The sequence below is a fragment of the Rhinolophus ferrumequinum genome, chromosome 11 (genome assembly GCF_004115265.2).
Source record: "Rhinolophus ferrumequinum isolate MPI-CBG mRhiFer1 chromosome 11, mRhiFer1_v1.p, whole genome shotgun sequence".
In the NCBI taxonomy this organism is placed as follows: Eukaryota; Metazoa; Chordata; class Mammalia; order Chiroptera; family Rhinolophidae; genus Rhinolophus; species Rhinolophus ferrumequinum.
The window spans coordinates 32,191,245-32,213,574 of NC_046294.1; the positions used below are offsets into that span (position 1 = coordinate 32,191,245).

At 34.3% G+C, this 22,330-nt stretch overlaps 1 protein-coding gene across 7 annotated transcripts in view; it reads right to left on the reverse strand.

Annotated features, from left to right (window-relative positions):
• Positions 1-22,330, reverse strand: part of GAS2 (growth arrest specific 2) — a 132,604-nt gene that overhangs the window by 103,039 nt on the left and 7,235 nt on the right. For all 7 annotated transcript variants that reach the window (XM_033120957.1, XM_033120958.1, XM_033120953.1 and 4 more), the window contains 2 exons: positions 21,006-21,170; positions 10,146-10,267 (listed from right to left, as the gene is read on the reverse strand). In XM_033120957.1, coding sequence (XP_032976848.1) covers positions 10,146-10,267; positions 21,006-21,150 — 267 coding nt within the window. In that variant the 5' untranslated portion in view covers positions 21,151-21,170. The remainder of the gene's footprint in view (positions 1-10,145; positions 10,268-21,005; positions 21,171-22,330) is intronic.

Here is a 22,330-nt window from a genome sequence, read left to right on the forward strand (position 1 = left end):
TTATTAAACAAAGGTTGATAAAATGATGAATTTGCTATAGTCCATGATCAGTTTTATTTTCTTTTGGAGCTATCCATTGGTTAATCAAATAATACATTTTTGGGAAAGCAAATAGCAACATTACTCATTTGTTCCTAAGCACTAGATTCTCTGATTCCCTCCTGCAGTTTTACAGTGTATTTTTACCTTGGTTGTTAAGTAGTGTTTTGGTAGATAGCTAATTAGGAGCTCTGAGAAGAAACAATGGTTCTTATATTCCCATTTCACTCACTACTGTTTTATGGACAAAAGAGGCAGTTATTGAGAAAAAGATGCAAAAAAAAACAAAAACAAAAAAATCCCGAAACAACAAAAAATCTCATGGTGATTCATTTTTATGGCTCCTTTAGTAATTGAAAGATACAACTCTTAATTACTGTAACAATACCTCATTTCAGATAAAAAATATCTCCTGGGAATCTCCTACATGAAAGACTCTACAATTATTCTTTTTCTTAATTCTCAATGTTGAGCAAATTCATGAAACTATAATTATCACTCATCTGATCATATTTTATTAGGACCATGGCAAACACTAACAACAGGCCTCGAAAAATAATTCTCAAGTTAAATAGAACATTTGGATGTTAACATGCTCATTTTTGCCATTATTTTTACCTTTCAATAATGTCCTGAACTGAAATAATAACACATCATATGACTATAATAACATCTATAATGAACTAAATGATCAACCTCCTCCAGAATTCTCTCACTAACGAGTTTAGAACTCCAGGGTCTATTATGTCAGCCAATCTCTTGTCAGCACTTTGATGTCCTCAGATCCTTTTTCTTCCCCTGAACCACCCAAACATTCTCCAGTGCTGTCTTCTCCATTACTTAAAAGTCAATTTTGTTCCTTTATGATTTTGAACATCAACAACTTTTGAGCCAAGTATAAAACCAGCAGAAGTAAGAATTTCAAACATGATGAGAATAAAAGTCTTCAGAATCAAAACCCAAGGATTGCTAAAACCCACTGATAACAACATATCTACATTGGGCCATTCATTCATTTATTCATCCAAAAACATTCTACTGAATCCCTATATGCCAGATGTTAGGATAGACCTAGATATGAATAAAACAAACCATGTCCTCAAGTATCTTAAAGTCTAGTAAAGGGATAAAGCAATCGACTAAGTATAACCATATGGTACAGGTGCTCTGACAGACGGGAAAACCATAAATATGGAGGCAATCATAAAAACCATCTCTATTCTACTAGGATCCCTTTTCCCTTCCTTTGGGAAATAATCCCTCTTTCGTTTTATTCACTCTGAGCTATTATCAATCAAAGTAAACCCATGACCTGCTCAGAGAGTTGACAAATAAAATTCTCTCCAGCTAAAGTTTGAATCTTAAGAGGAATGATAAAACAAATTTAATAGCTTAATACCGAGGGTGCCAAAAAAATGTATACACATGACTTGTACTCATTTTTTGTTATCTGTATATAATGAGCATTACAATTTTAATAGAGTTTTTTCCTTTCTTAAAATGTATCTGCATTTTTTTGGCACCCTCTGTATTAATGAGCACCCATATGTACTGGGTACTATTCAGTGCTTATGTATATTAATTTATTTAGTCTTCATAACAACTTGATGAGGTAGGTATTATTACTATCTACATGTTATAAATGAAGAAATTAAGGCACAGAGAAGTTAAGTAATTTTCCCAAGCTAATAAATGGTGAGTCAGGATTTAAACCCAGAAGTTCAGCTGCTGAGTCCACACTATTAGTCACTTCTGTTTAGCTTCACTCTCTAAAAAATGTTCTAAAGGATTGTTTCTAACAATGGCACTCTGAAGCGATTGCCCATGTAGCTATGCTTTACAATCTTTGGAAATGGTATAAGTCCTAGGTCTTCCAAGGCCTTGGTTTCTTATTTTAGTACCAGAGAGTAAAGTTCAGGCATCAAACTTTCAAAAAATATGGGATATTTGGAATTGGTGTTGAGGCTGATACTGGAACAAAACTGTGGAGTGGAAAACTTGCAGTCCATGGTAATATGCTAGAGTTGGAGAATAAACTGTTTCTGTGGGGTTTTCAGCTTATACTATTTTGGGATCGTTTTTATGAAAAAGAATACAGGATTATGAATGTAAAATTACATAAGAAATTAAGTATTTTTAGAAAAGGAAGCACAACAAATCAATACCTTTTAAAAGATGGTAAACACTAGAACCATTGCAAAGCACAGAAAAACAACATGATATTTTTTATTAACTGCCTGAAAGAAGCTTATCTTTTCCCTATAGGTTTTATCTTTATGCTTTTTGATTGCCGCTTCATAAACAATGATTTAGAAAAATTTTCACAGGGAGAAGGAAAGCCTACCCAATTTTTCTTTTAGCATGATTAATCAGAACAAGAGTTTTTAATATTTTAGAAAAGTCTCTTTCCACTTCACAACTCATTGTGGGTAAACACCATAAATTTTGAAATTTACAAAAGTTCTGTTGTCAATTTTGGAGAAATCCATTAAGTTTCTTTCATATGTGAGCTTTAGGATATGGAAGATTTTCCACAGAATAGCTTTAATATAAGGAATTCAAATAATATAATTTGCCTTTGGTGGGGGCTCCTGACCCTTGCTTAATTGCTATCCCCTGACCAGTTCCCATTTTCAAATGGGAAAGAGCTAAAATTATTATCTTAGAGGAGGGACACAGACATGAAGAGAAAGGATAAAATGGAAGATGAAACAGCAAGCATCCTTCTCAGGAAGTAGGGAAGGTACATGGTGGAAATCCCCCCACCCCTGGTATTCTCCTGGACTAGGCTAAGAAAAGAGTATCACTTAATCTGGACAATTCCTGGAACCATTGTTCTGTCTTTAAAATCTCAGCTAGCCATAGCCAAAGCTGACAACTTCCACCAGGTATCAAAATACTGCAGCCTAGACCAGGATGGATGTAGACCCTCCTCACAGTAAGACTTGTGGCCAACACAAAAATTCCTGGCCTACTTTATGTATGGATGTTGAGTTACAGACCCTCAACATACATTCAAACACTTGAGTGCCACTAAGTGTATTATGGCAGAGTTTTCTCTCTATTTATGTAATCAAATTGGAGGGTGCTAGTCTGAGGAGAACAGAATGGAATTTTAGATTTGGCAGAATTCATTTACTCTAAATGCACTAACTAGAATTTCGTGTGCTAGCATGGATAGCCACAGATGATCCTGTCAAAGTCTGCTAGATTTGCCAACACAAACATACATGCAGTGCTAGCCCACATTAAATGGCACTAAAAGGCTAGAAATCATTTGGTGTAATATAGATAAAGGAATTCAAAACTTGGAGGAGACATGCTGTATGTGATTTATAATGTACACTTCACCTAAGCATATTTTTGCCTATGCCACTCAGTGGGGTCCAAAGAGGCTCTGTTTTTTCACTAAGATATGAAGAACAGGTTGGTGGAGAAAGTTCCAGATTTTTTTAATGTGACTTTTCTCTCCAGAATGAGAATGCTGGTGACAGAAGCTCTCTCATTTTAAAAAGAATGGAGATTCCAGGGTGGCAGGAACACGTTGTGGCACTTCTTAACTTCCAGAGGCAAGATGAAGATTGTTGGCAGAACACAAAGTAGGCTAATCAAATCTGCTAGAACGACCTGTCCCACAGGAGATCTGACTGTGGTTTATTTCTCATGCGGCCTTTAGATGTAAACTGAAAGGCAACTCCCTCAGTTTTTGACTTCTATAATAAAAGCGGCAACAACAACAAAATGAGAGCATCTTTCTGATGATCCAATGCCCAGACTAAAATCAATTCATAGACCTAGAACCTACTAAATGAAAGGAGTAATGATCTCAGGTCTTTATTGCACAGCTTCCTTTTAATCTGCAAAAAGAACTGACCTGTTTACTATGCATTAGTGAAAGAGAAACGCCTTGTGGAGATCAGGTAATAGATGGATTTTTGACCGAAGTCCATCTCACACTATAGTGTGCCTTTGAACACATGAAAGGTTATTTTTATATTTTTTCCTGAATGCATAATTGCCATGGATATTCTCGGCAATTGTCAGAATTTTTATTCCTTGACATATGGAACAAATTTTTATTTGGTAGAAGGACCAAGTAAAATATTACAACTTTGAAAACATCATAAATTCATGCTACTAGCAATGATCCAAACGTTTCAAAGGAAGTGATTTCTAGTACATCTCCACTCAATTTAAGCCAATATAAAAGATGGACGGGATGCAGAGAACTGCAGGAAAATTACAATGAAGTGACAGCTTCAGTCAGAGTTGCTGTTCCAGATTTGGTCTTTGGCTGAAGCATATTAGTAAACATCCTAGTACTTGGCATGCATCTAATGGTCTGGAAATGCAATTTTCTTAATTCTGATAGAAAACTTGAGAAGCAGTTTGCATACACTTGACAAAAATCACAAAACTCTTTTACTATCTTGCACATCAGCTCCTGCTCCGACGTAACCTTCAAGGACAATGGACATTTCAATATCACACAAGACATGGAACCCTTCTGTATCTGAAAATTTCGCTGATTTGATTTTGAAGAGCAGGAACAGTAGACAAATTAGATAGTTTTATACAATACATGCGTTCCAGAGGGTAGATGATAAATTCCATGAGAATCTAGGATGGAGGCTTTGCCAACTAAATGAAGTTTCTGGGTCCAGTAGAGGGGGCTATGGAGGGACATGGCCTTCTTTGTAAAGGACGCCATGCAAATGTTCCTAGCATGCTATTGTTGTCTGACATAGGCTGACTCTTCATCTTAGGATAACAGTGACCATCAAACTTGAACTGTTTATCACGAACTTAGTGCTAGTTGTTCAATTTGCCAATATTTTTGGATGTGTCCAGCAATACTCTGTCATCCAGTAGAAGTGTCACAAATGGGATTAATTAAATTAGGCCTGAATAACCAGGTAAATTCAATAAGCACATCACGCACTCCCTATTGTGCCTACTTTTCACACTGCTGCTTTTTTTTTTCCCCAGCCTTTATGTATAGGTCATATCAAGTCCCTTATGACTAGTTGACAATGGGTAAGAAAAAAAAAAACGTCAAGCTCCTTTTCATATCATTATATATGATACACAAACATTTACTACTATGGCACTGAAGCCCTACCGAGGCCTATCCCTGTAAGATGGTATGGAATAGAAACACTCTCGATGAGAAAAACATTAAGCAAGATATTTCATTATCCTTAATGTAGAGATAAAACATTTGCCAGGTGGTCAGGGACTGACACAAATGGTAACAAGGGAATTTAATGTTATAAGGGGAAATAATTTACTTTAATATATTTAAAACTTGAAGATATTTATATTTATGCATTTTAAAGCCTGAGGAATTGGACTTTACAACTATTTTTTTTTCCTTTCCCCTCAGTCCCAGGCAGCAAAATAAACCATCAAAAACAACTTTGATCTCCACATCATTACACCTATTTCCTTCCATCTCATTGATTCATTCTGTTGGTTTAGTTCTAGCATTGTATTTACATCTCAAAACCATGAATTTCAAGGAATATACAATGATTTTAGTTGTGTAGCTAGAATATGTATACTCTAAATTAACTGCAGCTGAGACCTTCTCTTCAAAAAACACCTTTTATCACCTCTACCATACTTTCTGTTCTGTCAGAGATATCAGCAATAAACACAAATTTCTGGAGTTCTCTGAATTCAACTTGATAAGATGTTCTGCAAACAAAACATTCTATTGATTTTTGAAGGGAAAAACTCTAATCCTTATGTCTTTAATTTAATTCTTGGATGGTACAACATCCTGAGGTATTGTTACCTTACAGCTCAGAGAACTAGGTATTCTTGATGGGCAAACGTACTACGGGCATTCTATCTAACTTGGATGTTCTTTCTGCAACACAAGAACTGGATTCTCCATTTAGATGGCGAATGTTTAGTTCCTTCCTTAGAGCATAATGTAGCACTCTACTAGGTCACAGAACTTGTTTTTTTTTTTCCCTTTATGAGCTTCAAACCTGATCTAACTACCCAGGGCTCTTTGAAGTCAGAGGAAGCTCTGAACCCAGGGAAACTCTGATGTCTGGGGTAGAGACTCTCAAGATAAATGAGACAAATAGAAAGGAATGTTGGGAGAAAAAGAGAGGTTGAACATTTTGAATATCTTGTACCATGTTGATGCCTGGTGGTTGAGAGGATCTTGTGCACAAATCAACAAGTCATGAGTGGTGGAAAAAGAACAGAGTAAATATACAATAAGAAGGTATTCAGACAGTTGGACTCTATCTGGATCAGGAAGTGAAAGTTCATACATCAGTGTAACAATTACTCTGTCTTGATCGGAGATGTCAATTTTGAGTCAGAATATTAAGGGACACAAGGCATAAAACCTACCCTTGGACTTGTTTTGGTTTTCTCACCCCAATAGGATATTAGAAAGATAAGTTTTGTCTAGATTTTTGTCTTTAAAGGTCCTCAGCTCCAGGAATATTAACATTTATAGTTATAGCAAATTGATCATGTTATAATATGTCTATTAATTCAAATAAAATTAGTGAAAATTAAATTGCTGCACACTCATCTTAAATGCTTCTGCCCAATTACTACCTAATTCTGTGAAATCTCTGCATTGCTTTCATGTAGAGTGAGAAAATTCAAAGGCTAAGACTAACTACTTATAGCTAACAAACAGACAGATTATTTGTTTTATATTCATCTATTGATGCCTGGAAAGAAAAAAAAAATTATAGGGTATAATTTATTTTCACTCAGGGTATTTTATCTAGCCAGAAAAGGATATAAGAGTCATGAATTTATAACTAAAATATTAAATATGTAATCAGTCTCACATATTTATTAACTGTGCTTCCAAATAGTGTGCTTAAATCATTCTTAACATAGACATACTTCACACATACCAAGCATAACTTACTCACTCAAATGTGTTTACACAGCTGTAAAATCTCCAAATTAACTATCAATCAGGAAAAGTGAAAATATTGCTAGGAGAATGAGAACGTGACATTTAAGCTGCTAGAAGAAAATTACAAAGGGCTTCATGTGACATGAACTTATATGGGATCAAGTTTGCTGTTAATTTTTTTAAAAATCTATTTTAACATCTCTCTAAACATAACATAGTTTCACTAATTCGGACAAAGTATTGAACAACTCATCTATCTTCACCATTACTGTCCCTAAATTTCAAAATACCAAAATGGAAAATACACACACACACACACACACACACACACACACACACACACACGATTGTAACGGCCAGGTTACTTATACCCAGTTTGAAATCTTCCTTTTTTTCACATGGGAAATATTCATTGTAAACCTAAGTACCTCAGTTTTAATGACCCTGTTCTTGTATAAATTTAGATTTAATAATAACAAAATACTGTAAAATCTCATATAACATCTACTTCTATTTATAGAAAAGATGGATTAAAAACCATGAATCTTGACAAAATCATATTCACAAACAATTAGAGCTACAAAGATGTTAATCATTTGGCTTCTCCTCTTTTGTAAAATTTCTCATAAAATGCAAAAAAGAGAAACTACTCTTCTTTGCATTTTTCATACAGCAAGGCACATGCTATTTTGATTTAAGCTGAATATCATTGGAAGTTGTGAAATATATAAATTCTGCCAAGGACACAGAAGGCAATTCAGTCAAGAGTAATTGTGTCAACTTCTTAACTCAGATGTAATTTGATTTCTTTTTTGAGCACTGAAACCGAGGTCGTAATGGGCATTTTTAAACCCACACTTGTTCAATTATCACAGTTGAGTTTTTATACCAAAATATATTTATCATAATCAGAATAAAGTTGAGCTTTGTATTCCACTAAACAAATGGCTTAGAGTCCAGGAAATATTTCAAGTTTAATAAAACCTTGCTTCAGTTTTACACCCTTTGAAAGGAAAATTTACTTTGTTTCTTTTTACATTTTATAGCTTTATTATAAAAATGATATAATTTGAAATGTTTCAAATAAACAGGTAGCAAAATCCGGATGCATAACTATTCTGACTATTACATATTACCATGGAGATTTGGGCCAAATGTACACATATTTGCATATATTAGCTATCACGTCATGAACATTTACAAAGCATTTCTTTTTTTCTTCTAGTTAATCTAAAATTCTCCTCAGGATTTCTAACTCTTTCACATAGGGAAGAGAGATAATATTTATCTAGAGCCTTTTTTGTGCAATGCTTTCTAGATGTTGTATTATATATTATATATAGTGCATATTATATAATTATTAATCCTATTTTACAGATAAGGAAACTGAGGTTCAGACACGTCCAGTTAACAAATAACAAAACTAGAACCCTAGTAAAAAATGGTCAACTTCAAAATTTTTAAACTATAGACTAATGCTTTAGGAGCTGTCTTATAATTACAATTCTATTTGAGGAACTTAGCTTCTGTTTTCAAAAGCAAAAGCTTACAAAACAAACAAAATCAGAAAACTATACACTAGCCTTAGATTTGTTTATTCTTTGCTACTATAAAGGATTCAAGAGATTTTAACATTGAGGCCATGGGCTCTCTTTCCTCCAGAATAAGCAACGCACATAGAGGTTTCAGGATGTAAGCAATATTAACATAATAAAGTTCTCAGAAGAGTCTGGACACAACACTTTTCCCCCTCGTTTATTATTTCACAGTGAACTGTCTATACAAACTGTCTTCCTAGTAGGCATTATGTGTCCTCATCTGTAAGCTAAAGTGAAGGCCAGTTACATTACAATGTAAACCACAGCAGAAGAATAATTGGTTTCCACATTAAATTTGACCAAAGCATTTTCATAAACAATCTCCTCATGTCTATGTTACCCATAGTGAACTAAAATGAGAGAGCACCAGACTTTGGAAAGAGGATGTCAATTCCCTGATCAGTTACTCACTAGCTGGCCGATCTTGCACAAATCACTTAGTCTGCGTTTAACCAGTGGAGGCAGAAAAAAATGAAGGCAGTGGATCCCAAACTTTGCTGGACACCAGAATCACCTGTGTAGCTTTTCAGACATCCCAGTCCCCAAATTGCACCCCGTAGGGATTAAATCAGAATATTCAGGCATGGGAGCCAAGTCTCAGTATTTGTTAAAGATACTTATCTGATTCCAATGTGCAGCCAAATTTGGGAGCCACTACATTAATGAATACTTTCACAGAGCTGCTTTAAAAACAAAAAATAAAAAAATGGAGGGGTTTTGTATGTTATATAGTACTTTACAGAGTGATATAACATAGTATTTCCAAACTAAGTACAGTTCTGTAAAAAAAAAAAAAGTACAGCGCTTTAGGAAGCTTGATTTTTTTTGTTTGGATTTTAGTTCACTGGTCATAAAGAAACTGTACATAAATAATCAGTTTTACTCTTTTTCGCCAGCGTTGCAGAAAGTTGAACGGTTGTTTTGGTGTTTATTTTTACTTTAAGCTGACTTCAACATTATTTTAACCTTATTTTTTCTTACCTCTTTTCCTTCTCTACTAAAATTTTAGAAGTATCGTCTATCTTCTTTCCCTCAAAATACATCAAACATCACACTTTTATTATGCGTTTATAATAACCAGAAAAGAATATTAGAACTAATGTGCAAAAAAGAAATGTGAGCTGTTGGAAAGAAAATAACTTGTCCAAAGTTACTTAATTCAATGATACTACTCATTTAAAACAAAAAAACTATGCACTTTAGATATTTTGTTCCAATATTCTGCCATAATGATCTATTTGAAAACAAAGACCTATTCAGAAAATCCTTCTTGGCTAGACTGTGTTCACTGTCTGATGACATAAGTTTTTCTCTGCTAAATTTTTATTTTTTATCAGTTCATCAGATTGCGGCAGTTTATACACAGTTTATACACAGTACTTATTACCATCAATTTCTATAAGCTTTTATTTAATTAGACTTACCAAAAGGATTATGTAATTAGAGAAATAACATGTTACCTAATTAAAAAGCACTCTGTGTTTTGTTGTTAGTAGAGACATTAATGCATCTATTCTCAACAAAATCCTCGAATTAAAATCAATTCATAAGCAACTACAAATGTAATCCACCTCCTAATAGTTATTTGTCTTGGGATCTTTTACCTTTGTGGGCTTATTAGCATCCATGCTCTCTTTGAATTTCTCCTGAACAGTTTCTGCAAGTTGACAGAGCAAGGCACCATTATCCAATTTCTCCATAAACGTTTCTGCCGTAATCTCCTTCCCTGCAATAACAAAAGAAGCATTATGAAAGCATAATCATTCCCCAACACAAATGTGACATTCATGTGAACCTATTTGACACAGTTTTTATCATCAAAATTTCTACTCCAGCTGAGTTATGTGTCTCGGATAAGAACTCACCAAAAAGAATGGTTTCTTTGGAATTTTATGCTTCCCTTTGGTTGCAAGAATCTCAGTATTTTATATATTTATAATACAGTTCCAACTGCATAAAAGTTGTATTTCACATTAAAACTGGCAAAATGCTATTCTGGGTGAAAGAGTCCCACCATTTAGCAATCAAGCCATCCATGAAACTCAAAGAACTAGCTTTACCAATGCTTGTACAGTTTGGCTCTGAGGTTTGTTCAGTTCTCATCCTAAGTGGCCCTTTCAATTATTTTGGCCTGCAAGACAAGGGCAGAAAGCAGCACTGGTATTTTGTGTCATGCATAGTCTTTGCTAATAAGAATGCCATAGCTCTCTTCATTAATTTGAAAGAGAGCCATAGTATATAAAAAAATCAACCACCATTGGCAAACTTCATAGCATGGCCACTGCATAAAGCCATATCTCTAAATTCTACTGAATTTGTTTTCCTGATTAAGAGAATACAGATAAAATTAATGCAATTGCTAAGCTCTCTTTGTAAGAAAACACTGTCTCTCTAACCATTCCCCTTCCTGCCGCAATCCTTGAACTGTGGAATTACCAGGTTCAGATCTCTGCCTTTTTCTCTTTACAACCACTCACAACTTCAACGACTGCTCTTATGAACATAATTCACAATTGTTCATCCCTGACATTTAACTGCTTAAACTTTATTTTTCTTCTTTCTTATGTGCTCCCAAAGCATATTTTCTTTTTCTCTTTTATTTTTTAATAGCTATATTGTGATATAATTCACATACTTTACAATTCACCCATTTAAAGCGTATAAGTCAATGGTTTTTAGTATATCGTATTCAGAGTTATGCAATCATCACTACAATTAACATTAGAACATTTTCATCACCCCCAAAAGAAACCCTATACCTTTTAACTGTCACTCCTGACTGCTCCATTCCCCTAGTCCTATAAAACCACTATTTTTTTAGCCCTATAAAACCACTAATAACTCATTTCCCCAAAACTCGTTTCTCCCACAGCTCTCTCCTTTTCTGTAATTTTCTAAGTTTCAGAATATTTTATTTCCCTGCCTTAATTTCCTATAAATTGTTATGCACATGTCCAGAAGATTCATACATCCTACTATTTCTGGCACCATAATCTTAATTTAAAAAATTCATGATCTGATACCTAAACCTCTAGCAATAGGAGCAATGGCTACTCCCTGTATCTTCAACTTCTCTTTCCAATACATATCACACTCATTGCTAAAATTATTATTGCTAAACATCATCCTCTCTGGTCACTTTTCATTTTTATTGCATAGTTCCTAATCTTCTCTACCTTAAAGGTGAAATATATCTACTTTAAGCCAACATCCAAAGAATTCCCCATATCCTCTCATACATGTTTCTAATTTACGTCCTTATACCCTGCTCCTTGGTCTACACCCTGTTTTCACAGTTCCATTAGCAGACCTTCCAGAGTCTACAGTCATGTGTTTGTTCCTGGCATGGCCCCTGCCTGCAGTGTCCTCCTACTTTCTATCTGTCTAGCCAAGTTCCCGCAGTCCTTTAATCAGAAATCCAGGAGGAGATTCTCCCAGGGCACAGTGATCCCTTTTCTACATGGTTCCACTCATCGGTATCACTCACAATGGCATTATCAAACTTCGTGTATAGCTAGTAACATGAAAGTTCTTGTCTTCCTCAAGACACTATAAACCTCTTGAGGTATATACCTGTGTGTGTGTTCCTACGGAGGTGAGCATAATATAATGCACAGAAGAAGCACCTAGTAAATGTGTTTGGTGAGCACGTGAATTAACAAAAGAAGAAATAAAGTGCTGGAAAACTTGGAGAAAATGTTGAGTACTATGTTTAAGTGGTTAACTCACAGAAAAATAAAAGGAGATATTTTAAGGTTTTATACTGAAACTCTCATAGGATTAACTTTTATCTTAAAAATACATGCAGCTCAATCCCATAAACACTTAAAATAAATAAATATAACAAACTGGAACAACAGATAAACCACTGGCTGAAAGTTAAACTTACAATATCTAATATATTTGGGTTTTAATAAATATCTGTCTGAAATGATTCTTTTTTCAGTTTCGCTGGGAAGGGAAGGTAAAAAAGGAAAGAGAATTACTTTTTTTTTTAAGTTCTTTCTTCCCTACTGGATAGTTCACATTTTAGCCCCCAGTTAGGATAATGACTTCTGCAGGTGGCAAAACATCAGTAGCTCTAAGTACTCACCACAGACATAGCCTATTCAAAACTACTATTATTTCAAAATTGTATGCAGCTCAATTTAATCCAAGAATGAAAATAATAGTCTCAAGATACAAAAAGCCAGCACAACAGAATTTGTATCATGCATTCACCATCTCGGCCTGCATTTCCTGACAATAAGAAAGTTATTTTGCAAACAAATATGAAAAATAAATATTAGAAATACTTTCAAAATTACCAATTAAATTTCAAGGTATAGAAGGTAAAGTTTCAATTGTTGAATGATTCCTTTATATGTTAAGATTTTCTACATTTGGAAAAGGTCTTTAGGTATTCTTACGTCATCAAGTTCCATGGCAATTTAAAGATTCTATTCATAATGTTAAGTGACAAGATGATTATAACATTTAAAAGAACTTGTAAATTATAAAAAGAAAAATGTATTTTATTAAAAGTTAATTTACAAAAAGATATTTTTACTCTTACTCATATCTGAAAATTTTTAGTTATCCTGATTTTCATGAATAAGAATTTACATTGAACATCTGTATCTAATGAAAAATATATTAGGTGTCAGCTTTCAATTCTGTATATTTTTATAGCTCCAAAAGGTGAGATTTTTTTTTTTGCTAAAACAGACATTGTTACATACTTTATAGTTGAAGTGTACTGCTTCAAATGAAGGGAAAACGCAAGACAGAGAAGTTTTTTGTTTTTTGTTTTGTTTTTTAAGAAAACCTTCATATGTAATGTATTTTCCGTTCAAATATTAAGAATCATAAAATATACACCTTAAATATACTGTATAATTGTAAGAAATCAGTTACAATCCTTGTATAGCATAATATATTATCTCACTCATATTGCATTAATGGTACCAAAAGTATAAAAACAGAATATAAAGTTAGCTGAATTTAACTATGACAAATCCATTGAAACAGGCAGTGAAGTACTAATTACAAATTCTTAAGTAAACATTATACAAAGTTAAATATCTTTGTTAGGACAAACCAGATGTTCTTTAATCTAAATTGCATAGCTGGTTTGACATTAGGTTATAAATACTAGAAGTGGTAGGATGTTAATACCATACAACGATTTCTTCCCCTGCCCCATCTTACCATGTTGTTGGTATGTTTAAAAGATAGGGCAACGAACAAATAATTTAAATCTTCTTGGAGTACCAAGCCACACTGAGTTGTAAAGACTATTGACTTGAAAGTTAATCTAAAATAGTTTAGTCTAGAAGTAATATCTTTACTTCCTGAGTTCATAATTGTAGACTTTGATCTTCATGTTGTCATTTCTGTCATGATTGACAGCTTGCCAGTAGACAATGACCAGGGAGTTTGGTTAAAGACTGTGGTTAGTCACTTCCTCTTAACACATTAGGGCTCAGTGATATGAAATAACCATCTGCGTGAAATCTTTTGTCAGGTAACTAAAATCAACATGCATGCTTATACACATCAGTGTTTCTCCCAGAAATATGTGCTTGCCAGATTTCCATAAAGATTAACCTATAGTATTAACCTATAGTATTTTAGAATGTAGCCACCTGGAAAAAAGAATCTTTTTTATCTTCTATTTTACTGAGAAAGAATGTTTTCCTCCCAGTAAGTTAGTAGTACTAAATTCAGGTTCCTAAAGACATGATAACTTCTAATAATGATATTTAACATTTGACTTCTTAATGTATGCTAGGCACTTTGCATGTATTCATGTTTCTTATAAATTGTAATGTGGGTGCTACTATTATGTCCATTTTACAGTTGATAAAACTGAGGTACTTAGATTAAGTACCTCGCCTAAGGTCACACAGTAAATTTGGCTCTATAACCCATGATGTCTAGGTTTAGAGTCTATGCTCTTAGCCATCATGTATGGCTACTTAAATAAATATTTGCTGAATATACAAATGACTATTTCCCATAACAATTCATTCTCCCTAATTTAGTTGTCTTTTTCTCTATAGAAACTCCATAGAGAGCCCTTCAGGAAAAAAACAAAACAACAAAAGCAAAACAAAACAAACACCGTAGATAGAGCTGAAGATAGTGAAGACAGTGACAGTGGTGCTAAAAAAAAATGAGTGGCAATTCACCTTGTAAATTGGAGAATAGTTGAGAATGTCATTCAGGTATGTTCTGATGGGGCCTGATTCACTGCAGAAGAAAACAGGCATGTTTTATCTCTAAAGGTGATCCAGGCAGTCAAACTACTAGAAATGCCACAGCACCTCTCAATCCCAGTATATTTCTTTAATTGGAGAACTCAAAGGAACTCATCTATCTTAACTCAAATTTTTCTGTGTTTCAAGACTGAAATTTGAAGGTTGTGAGATAGAAAATGATTCATTATGCCCAGAAACCCTATATCAGCACCTGCTCCACAGTGATTCCAAGCATCTATCCTGCATTTATACCAAGACAAGATAAAGGCGGTTCTGTTGGAAAAATTGGGTAACAAAATTGGGTGGTAACTGCTCTGAAAGGTGTCAACTTGTGAACATGCACTTGATTCTTGAAACGTTTTAACTCGCATAAGATAGCACCTTTCCTAAGGAATTTTTATTGGCCATATCAAGAATATGAGGACGGTAGGATGAGGATACGGTGAAAGGGCTTTAAGAAAAAAGAAAAGAAAGCTGCTCCAAACTTATTAGACAGCAGTTGTATTTGACAGCAGCAACTCCATTAAATAGATGCTTCACTTTTTAATGCTGAAAATAGGTTACTTTGAGAAATAACCGAAAAAATGAAGACATATTGATCACATTAAGCATATGACTGAATTTTCTTTTCTGTGCATAAAGTCAGAGAAGCAAAAATCACCATAATATCAATTGTCATCATGCATTGAAAATAAAGGTAGACCATCATTTTCAAATGGGTAAAGAAACACAAGTGAAATAAACAATTTGAGAACATTTATGTTAGTATATACATTTCAAAGCTAAGCCACCAACTATCTTCAATAGTCCATCAACAATCATGAAATTCATAGAATGTACCTGACCTACTTGAATGATGGGTGCTTGGTATAATCTGGGACTTTTAATTTACTAACATGTTGTTTATTCAGTGACAATTAAGTTTTTCCCCCAAATCGATTTGTATAATGATTTGATGTTCAAATATGTGTATGAAGGACTCAGATCACTAACAAATGGAAAACAGGTAGTTCATGAACAAAAAATAAGAAAACAGAGGCCTGAAATACAGATGAAATGTATACATTTAATGTATAGCAGGGGACCATGGCCAAAGAAATGTTTGATAAGGAGAATGAAGGGATCTTCAGGATTCTTTTGTTGTTTTTTTCTTGTATTTGGTCATCAAACTTGTCCATGATGCCAGCTATTGGAAAACATACTTGGACTACAAAACCTATTTTCAATATGATCAGTTGTTATTTCCACGGATATGTGACTTGGCAGTAAATATCACATGATGATCTTTTTATGAATCAGACTGGTGTGCTGCCCCATAAACAAATCCCAACTACCATAACTATTTATTCATCTTAACGAGTTAACTTACCACAAGATAGCTGGCATTTTATACTCTAATACATAAATTTTAGTTAGTTTAAAATTTTGCTATTGCTACTTTAATTCTATTCCTAAGAATCTAAAGTGATTTGTATTAGTATCACTGATTAAGTATATAATATTTGAAAATTACAGTATTACACCTCCATATATGGCATGAATGTGAATATTGGTCTATGAACCAATAAAGTAACTCCCATCCCTATCAAATAATTTTTATCCGCAAAAATATCTGAATCTGAATTGAGTGTTCTTTAAGAAATTACACCTTTCAATTGATATTTTATATAAAGGACCAGAAATATCTGAATTTATGATACATTAATACTCCTTTTGAAGGACATAAAAGGAAATACGTTACATTGTGGTAAAGTGGTACTAAAAACAAGTAGAAAGCCTTTCCACAAGTAAGGTCAACATCACAATGGTAAAATTGAACTAAAAGCTTAAATTTAGTATGTGAATTTCTACATCACCAAAAAAATTAGATACTTTGTATGAAGGAAGATAGCATCAACTTTGGAACTATTTTCAAGCTGTCTCTAACTTTCAAATAGATAAAAACCAAGGCTCGAAAGACAACTGCATAATATAAAATATTTGAAGTGATAAAATGGCCAGTAATAAATAATTTTAAATTTTCATTATTCCATTTCTAAGGTATGCGAATTCTAAACGTATCTATTATGTGTAACAAAAATATCTTCTAACATAGCCATACATTTTTTTTCTCCCCTCCATATTATCACCATTCTAGTATATAACATATTTTGTTATCCCCAAATGTTTTACCACTTTTAAATAATCTCAAGTTATCGGTCTACTTTTTAAGTCACCGTGAAACATTAACTGGAAGTCTATTATCTACTTTTATGATTTAAGTGAATGCAAGGTGGTGCTTTACTATATCTTGAGATTCTTTTAAGATTCCTTTTTTGAGAAAATTTCATAAACCATCAGTTGCATTTCTGTTACCAACTACTAGTGTTAAAAAATAGTCTTATTCTTTAAAAAGACAGATTATTCACTTATATAAACTATTTTCTCCTTGTTTATGCCTATTGATGATCTCAAACTGGGTCTCAAGAGATGGATTTCCTGGAAACTTAGACTTTTGGAACTGGAAAGGACATTAGAGATCATCCACTCCAACCCCTTCGTTTTATGGTTGAGGACACTGAGCCCAGAAAAGATAGCTGAGTGACTTTGGGCAAGTTTCCTACCGAGTGGCAGAGCCAGAATCAGAAGCCAGGTCTCCTGACGCCCTGTTAGGAGCCAGGTCTCCTGACTTTTAGTCCAAGGATCTTTCCATTACACACACACTGACTCTCTATTCTTTGAGGCTGCCTTGGGCTGCTAACACTGATCAAGCTGCTTTGTAAACGATCACATTCACTAAATAAAATGCCTTTGATGACAAGTCATGGGACCTTGGAACATACCTGTATAATCAGGCTCTACTCTAATTAATTACAGTCTCCTCCTGTCTAGAACATATCAATGGCTCCTCACTGATTATACAATATAAAGTTTCTCAACAAGGTCTTCAAAGCAGTATATGAGCTAACCCCTATAGGTTTCATGAAATTCTCCTTTCTGAAGAGAACTGACATTTTCATTCAGTTCTTCCACTGTATCAAACTCCTTCCTATCTCAGCACATGCCATTCTCTCTAACCAGGCTCTTCTCCCATGCTTTTTCTGGCTAGATAGTAATCATTCCTCAGTTGTCAGTTTAAATATAAGACCCCTTTAAGAGGGATTCCCCAAGCCCTCTAATCCTTTGCCCCCCTCCCCCTCCTCATTTTTACACTCTTATTGCAACCTATATATTTGAGTGTTTATAACGAACCCAATTAATGGATTATTTATTCAATTTCTTATTCAATATGTTTCTTTTTTCAATCTACTCCAAGCTTGATAAGGGCAGGAACTCTGTCTATCCTTAATCACCACTCTACCGTCCAGTATTTAGCAGACTGTGTCTGGAACACCATAATCTGAACAGCTCGTATTTACTACAGCTAGTGGATTACTGCATGCCAGACCTTGTTCTAAGGGTGATGATTTCATTCAAATCTCCAACACTCCTACGAAGTTGGTACTATTTGTACTTATTTTACAGAAGACAAAACTGAGGTACAGTGCATTTAGAGACTTGCCCAGTATCACAGAGCTAGTAAATGGTGGCACTACAATTTGAGTTCTAGCATTCTGATTCCACAGTCCATTTTTCAAAATTGCTGTATTATGCTGCTGCACACTGAAATATTTGTTGAATAATGAATGAACTTATCCATAAAACCAAATTAACAGTATCACTGATCCATATAAATGGGATAGCAATCAGAACAACAACATATACATACTGTTGGTAATATGCCAGGCATTTTCAAAGTAGTATAAGTAGTATACGTAGTTTAATCATTTAGTCCCACAGTAACTCACAAAGTAGGCACTACTATTATTGCCACTTTACAGATGAGGAAACTGAGGCACAGAGAGGTTAAGTAACTAGCCAAAGATCATACTGCTAGTAAGTGGCAACTCTGGGGTTCAAACACAGGTGGTCTATTTTGAGTCTGTTCTCTTCTATTCTATGTGATAGCCCATATCTGAAGACAGCTTAAAGTCAATAATAAGTTACTAATGTAACAATCATCACTGAACCCTGGACAGACAAAAAAAAAAAGAAAGGAAATCCATCTGCTTAGGTTAACTCGACTCCCTCTAAGTGAAGGAGATAAAAGACAAATACCATATGATCTCACTTACATGTGGAATCTAAAGAACAGCATAAATGAGCAAACAAAACATACATAGATGCAATGATATAGAGAAAAAAACTGACGGTGGCTAGATGGGAGAGGGGTGGGGATGGGGGAGACGGTGAAGGGATTAGAAAGTACAAATTCGTAGTCATAAGATTGCCATGGGGATATGAAATACAGTATGGGAAACATAATCAATAATGTTGCCAAGGTTTTGTAGGCTGCCAGATGGGCACTGGACTTACCAAGGGGATCACGTCATAGACTGTGTAGATAGATGCCTGACCAATGTGCTTGCTATACACCTGAAGCTGAAGTAGAATAATATTGAATGTCAATTACAATTAAATTATATATATACATATATATGTGTATACACATATATGTGTGTGTGTGTGTATATATGTATATATATATTTATATATTTATATATACCGTGTTTCCCCAAAAATAAGACCTAGCTGGACCATCAGTTCTGAAGAATCTTTTGGAGCAAAAATTAATATAGGACCTGGTCTTATATTATATAAGGCCCAGTCTTACAGTAAAATAAGACCAGGTCTTACATATTAATTTTTGCTCCAAAAGACGCATTAGAGCTAATGGTCCGGCTAGGTTTTATTTTTGGGGAAACACAGTTACATATATATTTATAGTCAAAGTACAGCATAAGGAATATAGTCAATGGTATTATAACAGCTATACATGACATCATAGGGGTAGCAGACTGGGGGCATTATCATTCTGTGAAGGGTATAAATATCTGTTACATTGCTTTGTACACCTGAAACTAATTTAAAAAAGAGTTTTTAAAAAATTTCCTCCTTTGCATGGATGAATTACTAAAAGGGGGTAGCCTCTTCCTTCTTGTGGATACAGCTCCGTAGTGTGCTGAAGGGTCTTCCTCAAATGTGTTTGCATTTCTACCCATGCCCTTTGGCTGGGCACCATTATGAAGGATACAAACTACATCCTCATATGCAGTAGCCCTGATTAGACTACATAGCATTGTCAATCATGTGCACACCGTAAGGAAAAAGAAAACAACTTAACCCTAAGGTAAAGGGGGAAAAAATGCAAAGCCATGGCGAACAAAAGGAAAATCTTGCCAAAATCTTTCCAAACCTTGATGAAACCTTGCTAAAATTTCAGATGGACACTAAGCTCTTTAGTTTCATCATCTAGAAAGTGAGGATAAACACTTACCTTGAAAGATTCTATAAATAATAAAATAATGTTGGTGAATTCCCTTCTGTAAATGATAAAGTACCACACAAATTGTATGTTTACTCAATACCCAAATTGTAAATCTTATGTATCTATAATGGTCCTTTCCTTGGGTCATAAATCAATTTTATTCTCTGTGAAAAACTATTAGTAAAAATAGTGTTGCTATATATTATGATCCTTTAAATGAGCATGGTTGAAATTTTATCTGAGGAATATGCCAACACAATAGAAATAAAAAAGAGGCAAACTGAGCATGAGGTAGCATTTTTGTCGGAGACAATACTTTTGGAAGAGTACTTAAAAACAAAAGTGAAATGAAACGAACAAATTTAGTTCAAGGTTGGGTGACTCAAATCAGCTCATTTGGACAAAGGATAGATGTTTTTGTTCTAGAGTCTAGGTATTCAGCAGTTTTAGGAGATGTGCTACAAAAGTAGGGCAAAGCAATCTAGTTTGAGAAGTCAGATTTCACAGACTGCGGCCTGTGTGCAATGTCAAAAGAATAGGTCAGATTGGTCGGTTGTATAAAAGAAAAGTAAAAACTAAATCAGATCAGCATATGGACAAAATAAGCAATCTAACCACATGTTCCCACATTTCAAAGCATGACATTAGAATTACTAAGCACAGCTAATGTGAGAGACATTGGGAACTTCATTTCAGTTTTCCACATGCTTCAGGTTTCCCAGATGTAAAATCCAAATAATGAAATCTTTCTTTCCAAGGTGGTGTCACATGCTTAGGTGAAGGACACTACATGAGGAAAAAAAACAAAACAAAACAAAGCAAAACAAAACAAAACCTGTTATCTTTGCTCACAAAATAAGATCTTATAACCTTACCCAATAGATTGGTTAACCACAAGGCCAGATCTTCTTTCATCGGTAGCAAATTAGCTTCATGTCTGCTGGCCAGCCATTGGCTATACTGATGCATATCAGAGAGGCCAGGTCCACTGCGTACCTTCGGGCTCAGAGCAGTGCACATTATTTATCCACTTGTAATACCTGTTTTGAAAACAAAACAGCAATTGCTTTTTATACAGACTTCTATTTTTAAAAGTTTAGTGCCAATGACATAGTAACACACTAGATCCATGGAAATTTTGATCACAGATCAGGTTATTAATGATTAAACCCCATGAAACATTATTTGCTCTACTTTTACTGGTCTTATCATTTTGACCAGCCCCACTCAGTAGAAAATAGCAGCAGTCAAAGGTCAAATAGAAAAAAATCAAACTGCAAGCTCTAAGCTTGTGTAAAAACATCATGTTTGGGAAAAGTCAGTTTCTAGGTAAGAAATTCCACTTACTCAAAAGCAATACAAAGTAGTTGATTAAAAATTTAGTATTCAAATTGTAAAATCCCATTGTTTGGGTTAATTGTTGAAACCATAAATGTCTACAGAACTTTAGGACTGAGTGCTAGCAACGATAGCATTTGCACAATTTATTGTAAACACATGGTCATTACTCTTAAAACTCTTACCTATAAGATTAATCACAGCTCTTGGTTCTTTGCAGATGGCTAAGCAATTACAAATTCACAAGTTAGAGAACTCGGTGGGAGATAAGAGGTGTGTTCAAAAAGTCCCTACTACACTTTCCTTATTTTACAGTTACTGAAAACAAAAACCACAGAGGATCAGTGACTTAACCAAGATCATACAGCAAGATCACGGCAGAGTCAGGCTTGAACCTGGGTCTTTGTACTCTAAGATCCTTATTCTTTCCAGAAGATACATTTTACAGAATAGATTCATCAAGAACCCATATCATAACCCAAGGATAATACCGTAATTCTAGCAAATACTACCATAGGGTTGTTTTGTTTTTTTGTCTTATTTTATATCTTCTCACTTTATTATGTGTTTTGCGTACTAGGTTGTGTGCAATCATCTTAGAGCAGAAATAATTAAATATCTTATATCCACAAAATAAAAGATTATTTTATTAACCTGATCACCTTATGAGTAGCACAGTCCCCTATGTGGGTTGTAGAAAAGTTGTTTGTTTGAATAAGTACTTGGCCTTCAGTGTAGCATTTTTGTATGTTATTTATAGGACCTAAGACTACAGAGGTAATATTAAAGCAGCTAAGGTAATAAATTCATAAGTTTAACAATGTGTAGGACTCTACTCTGTATACAAATAGTGCATATGAAA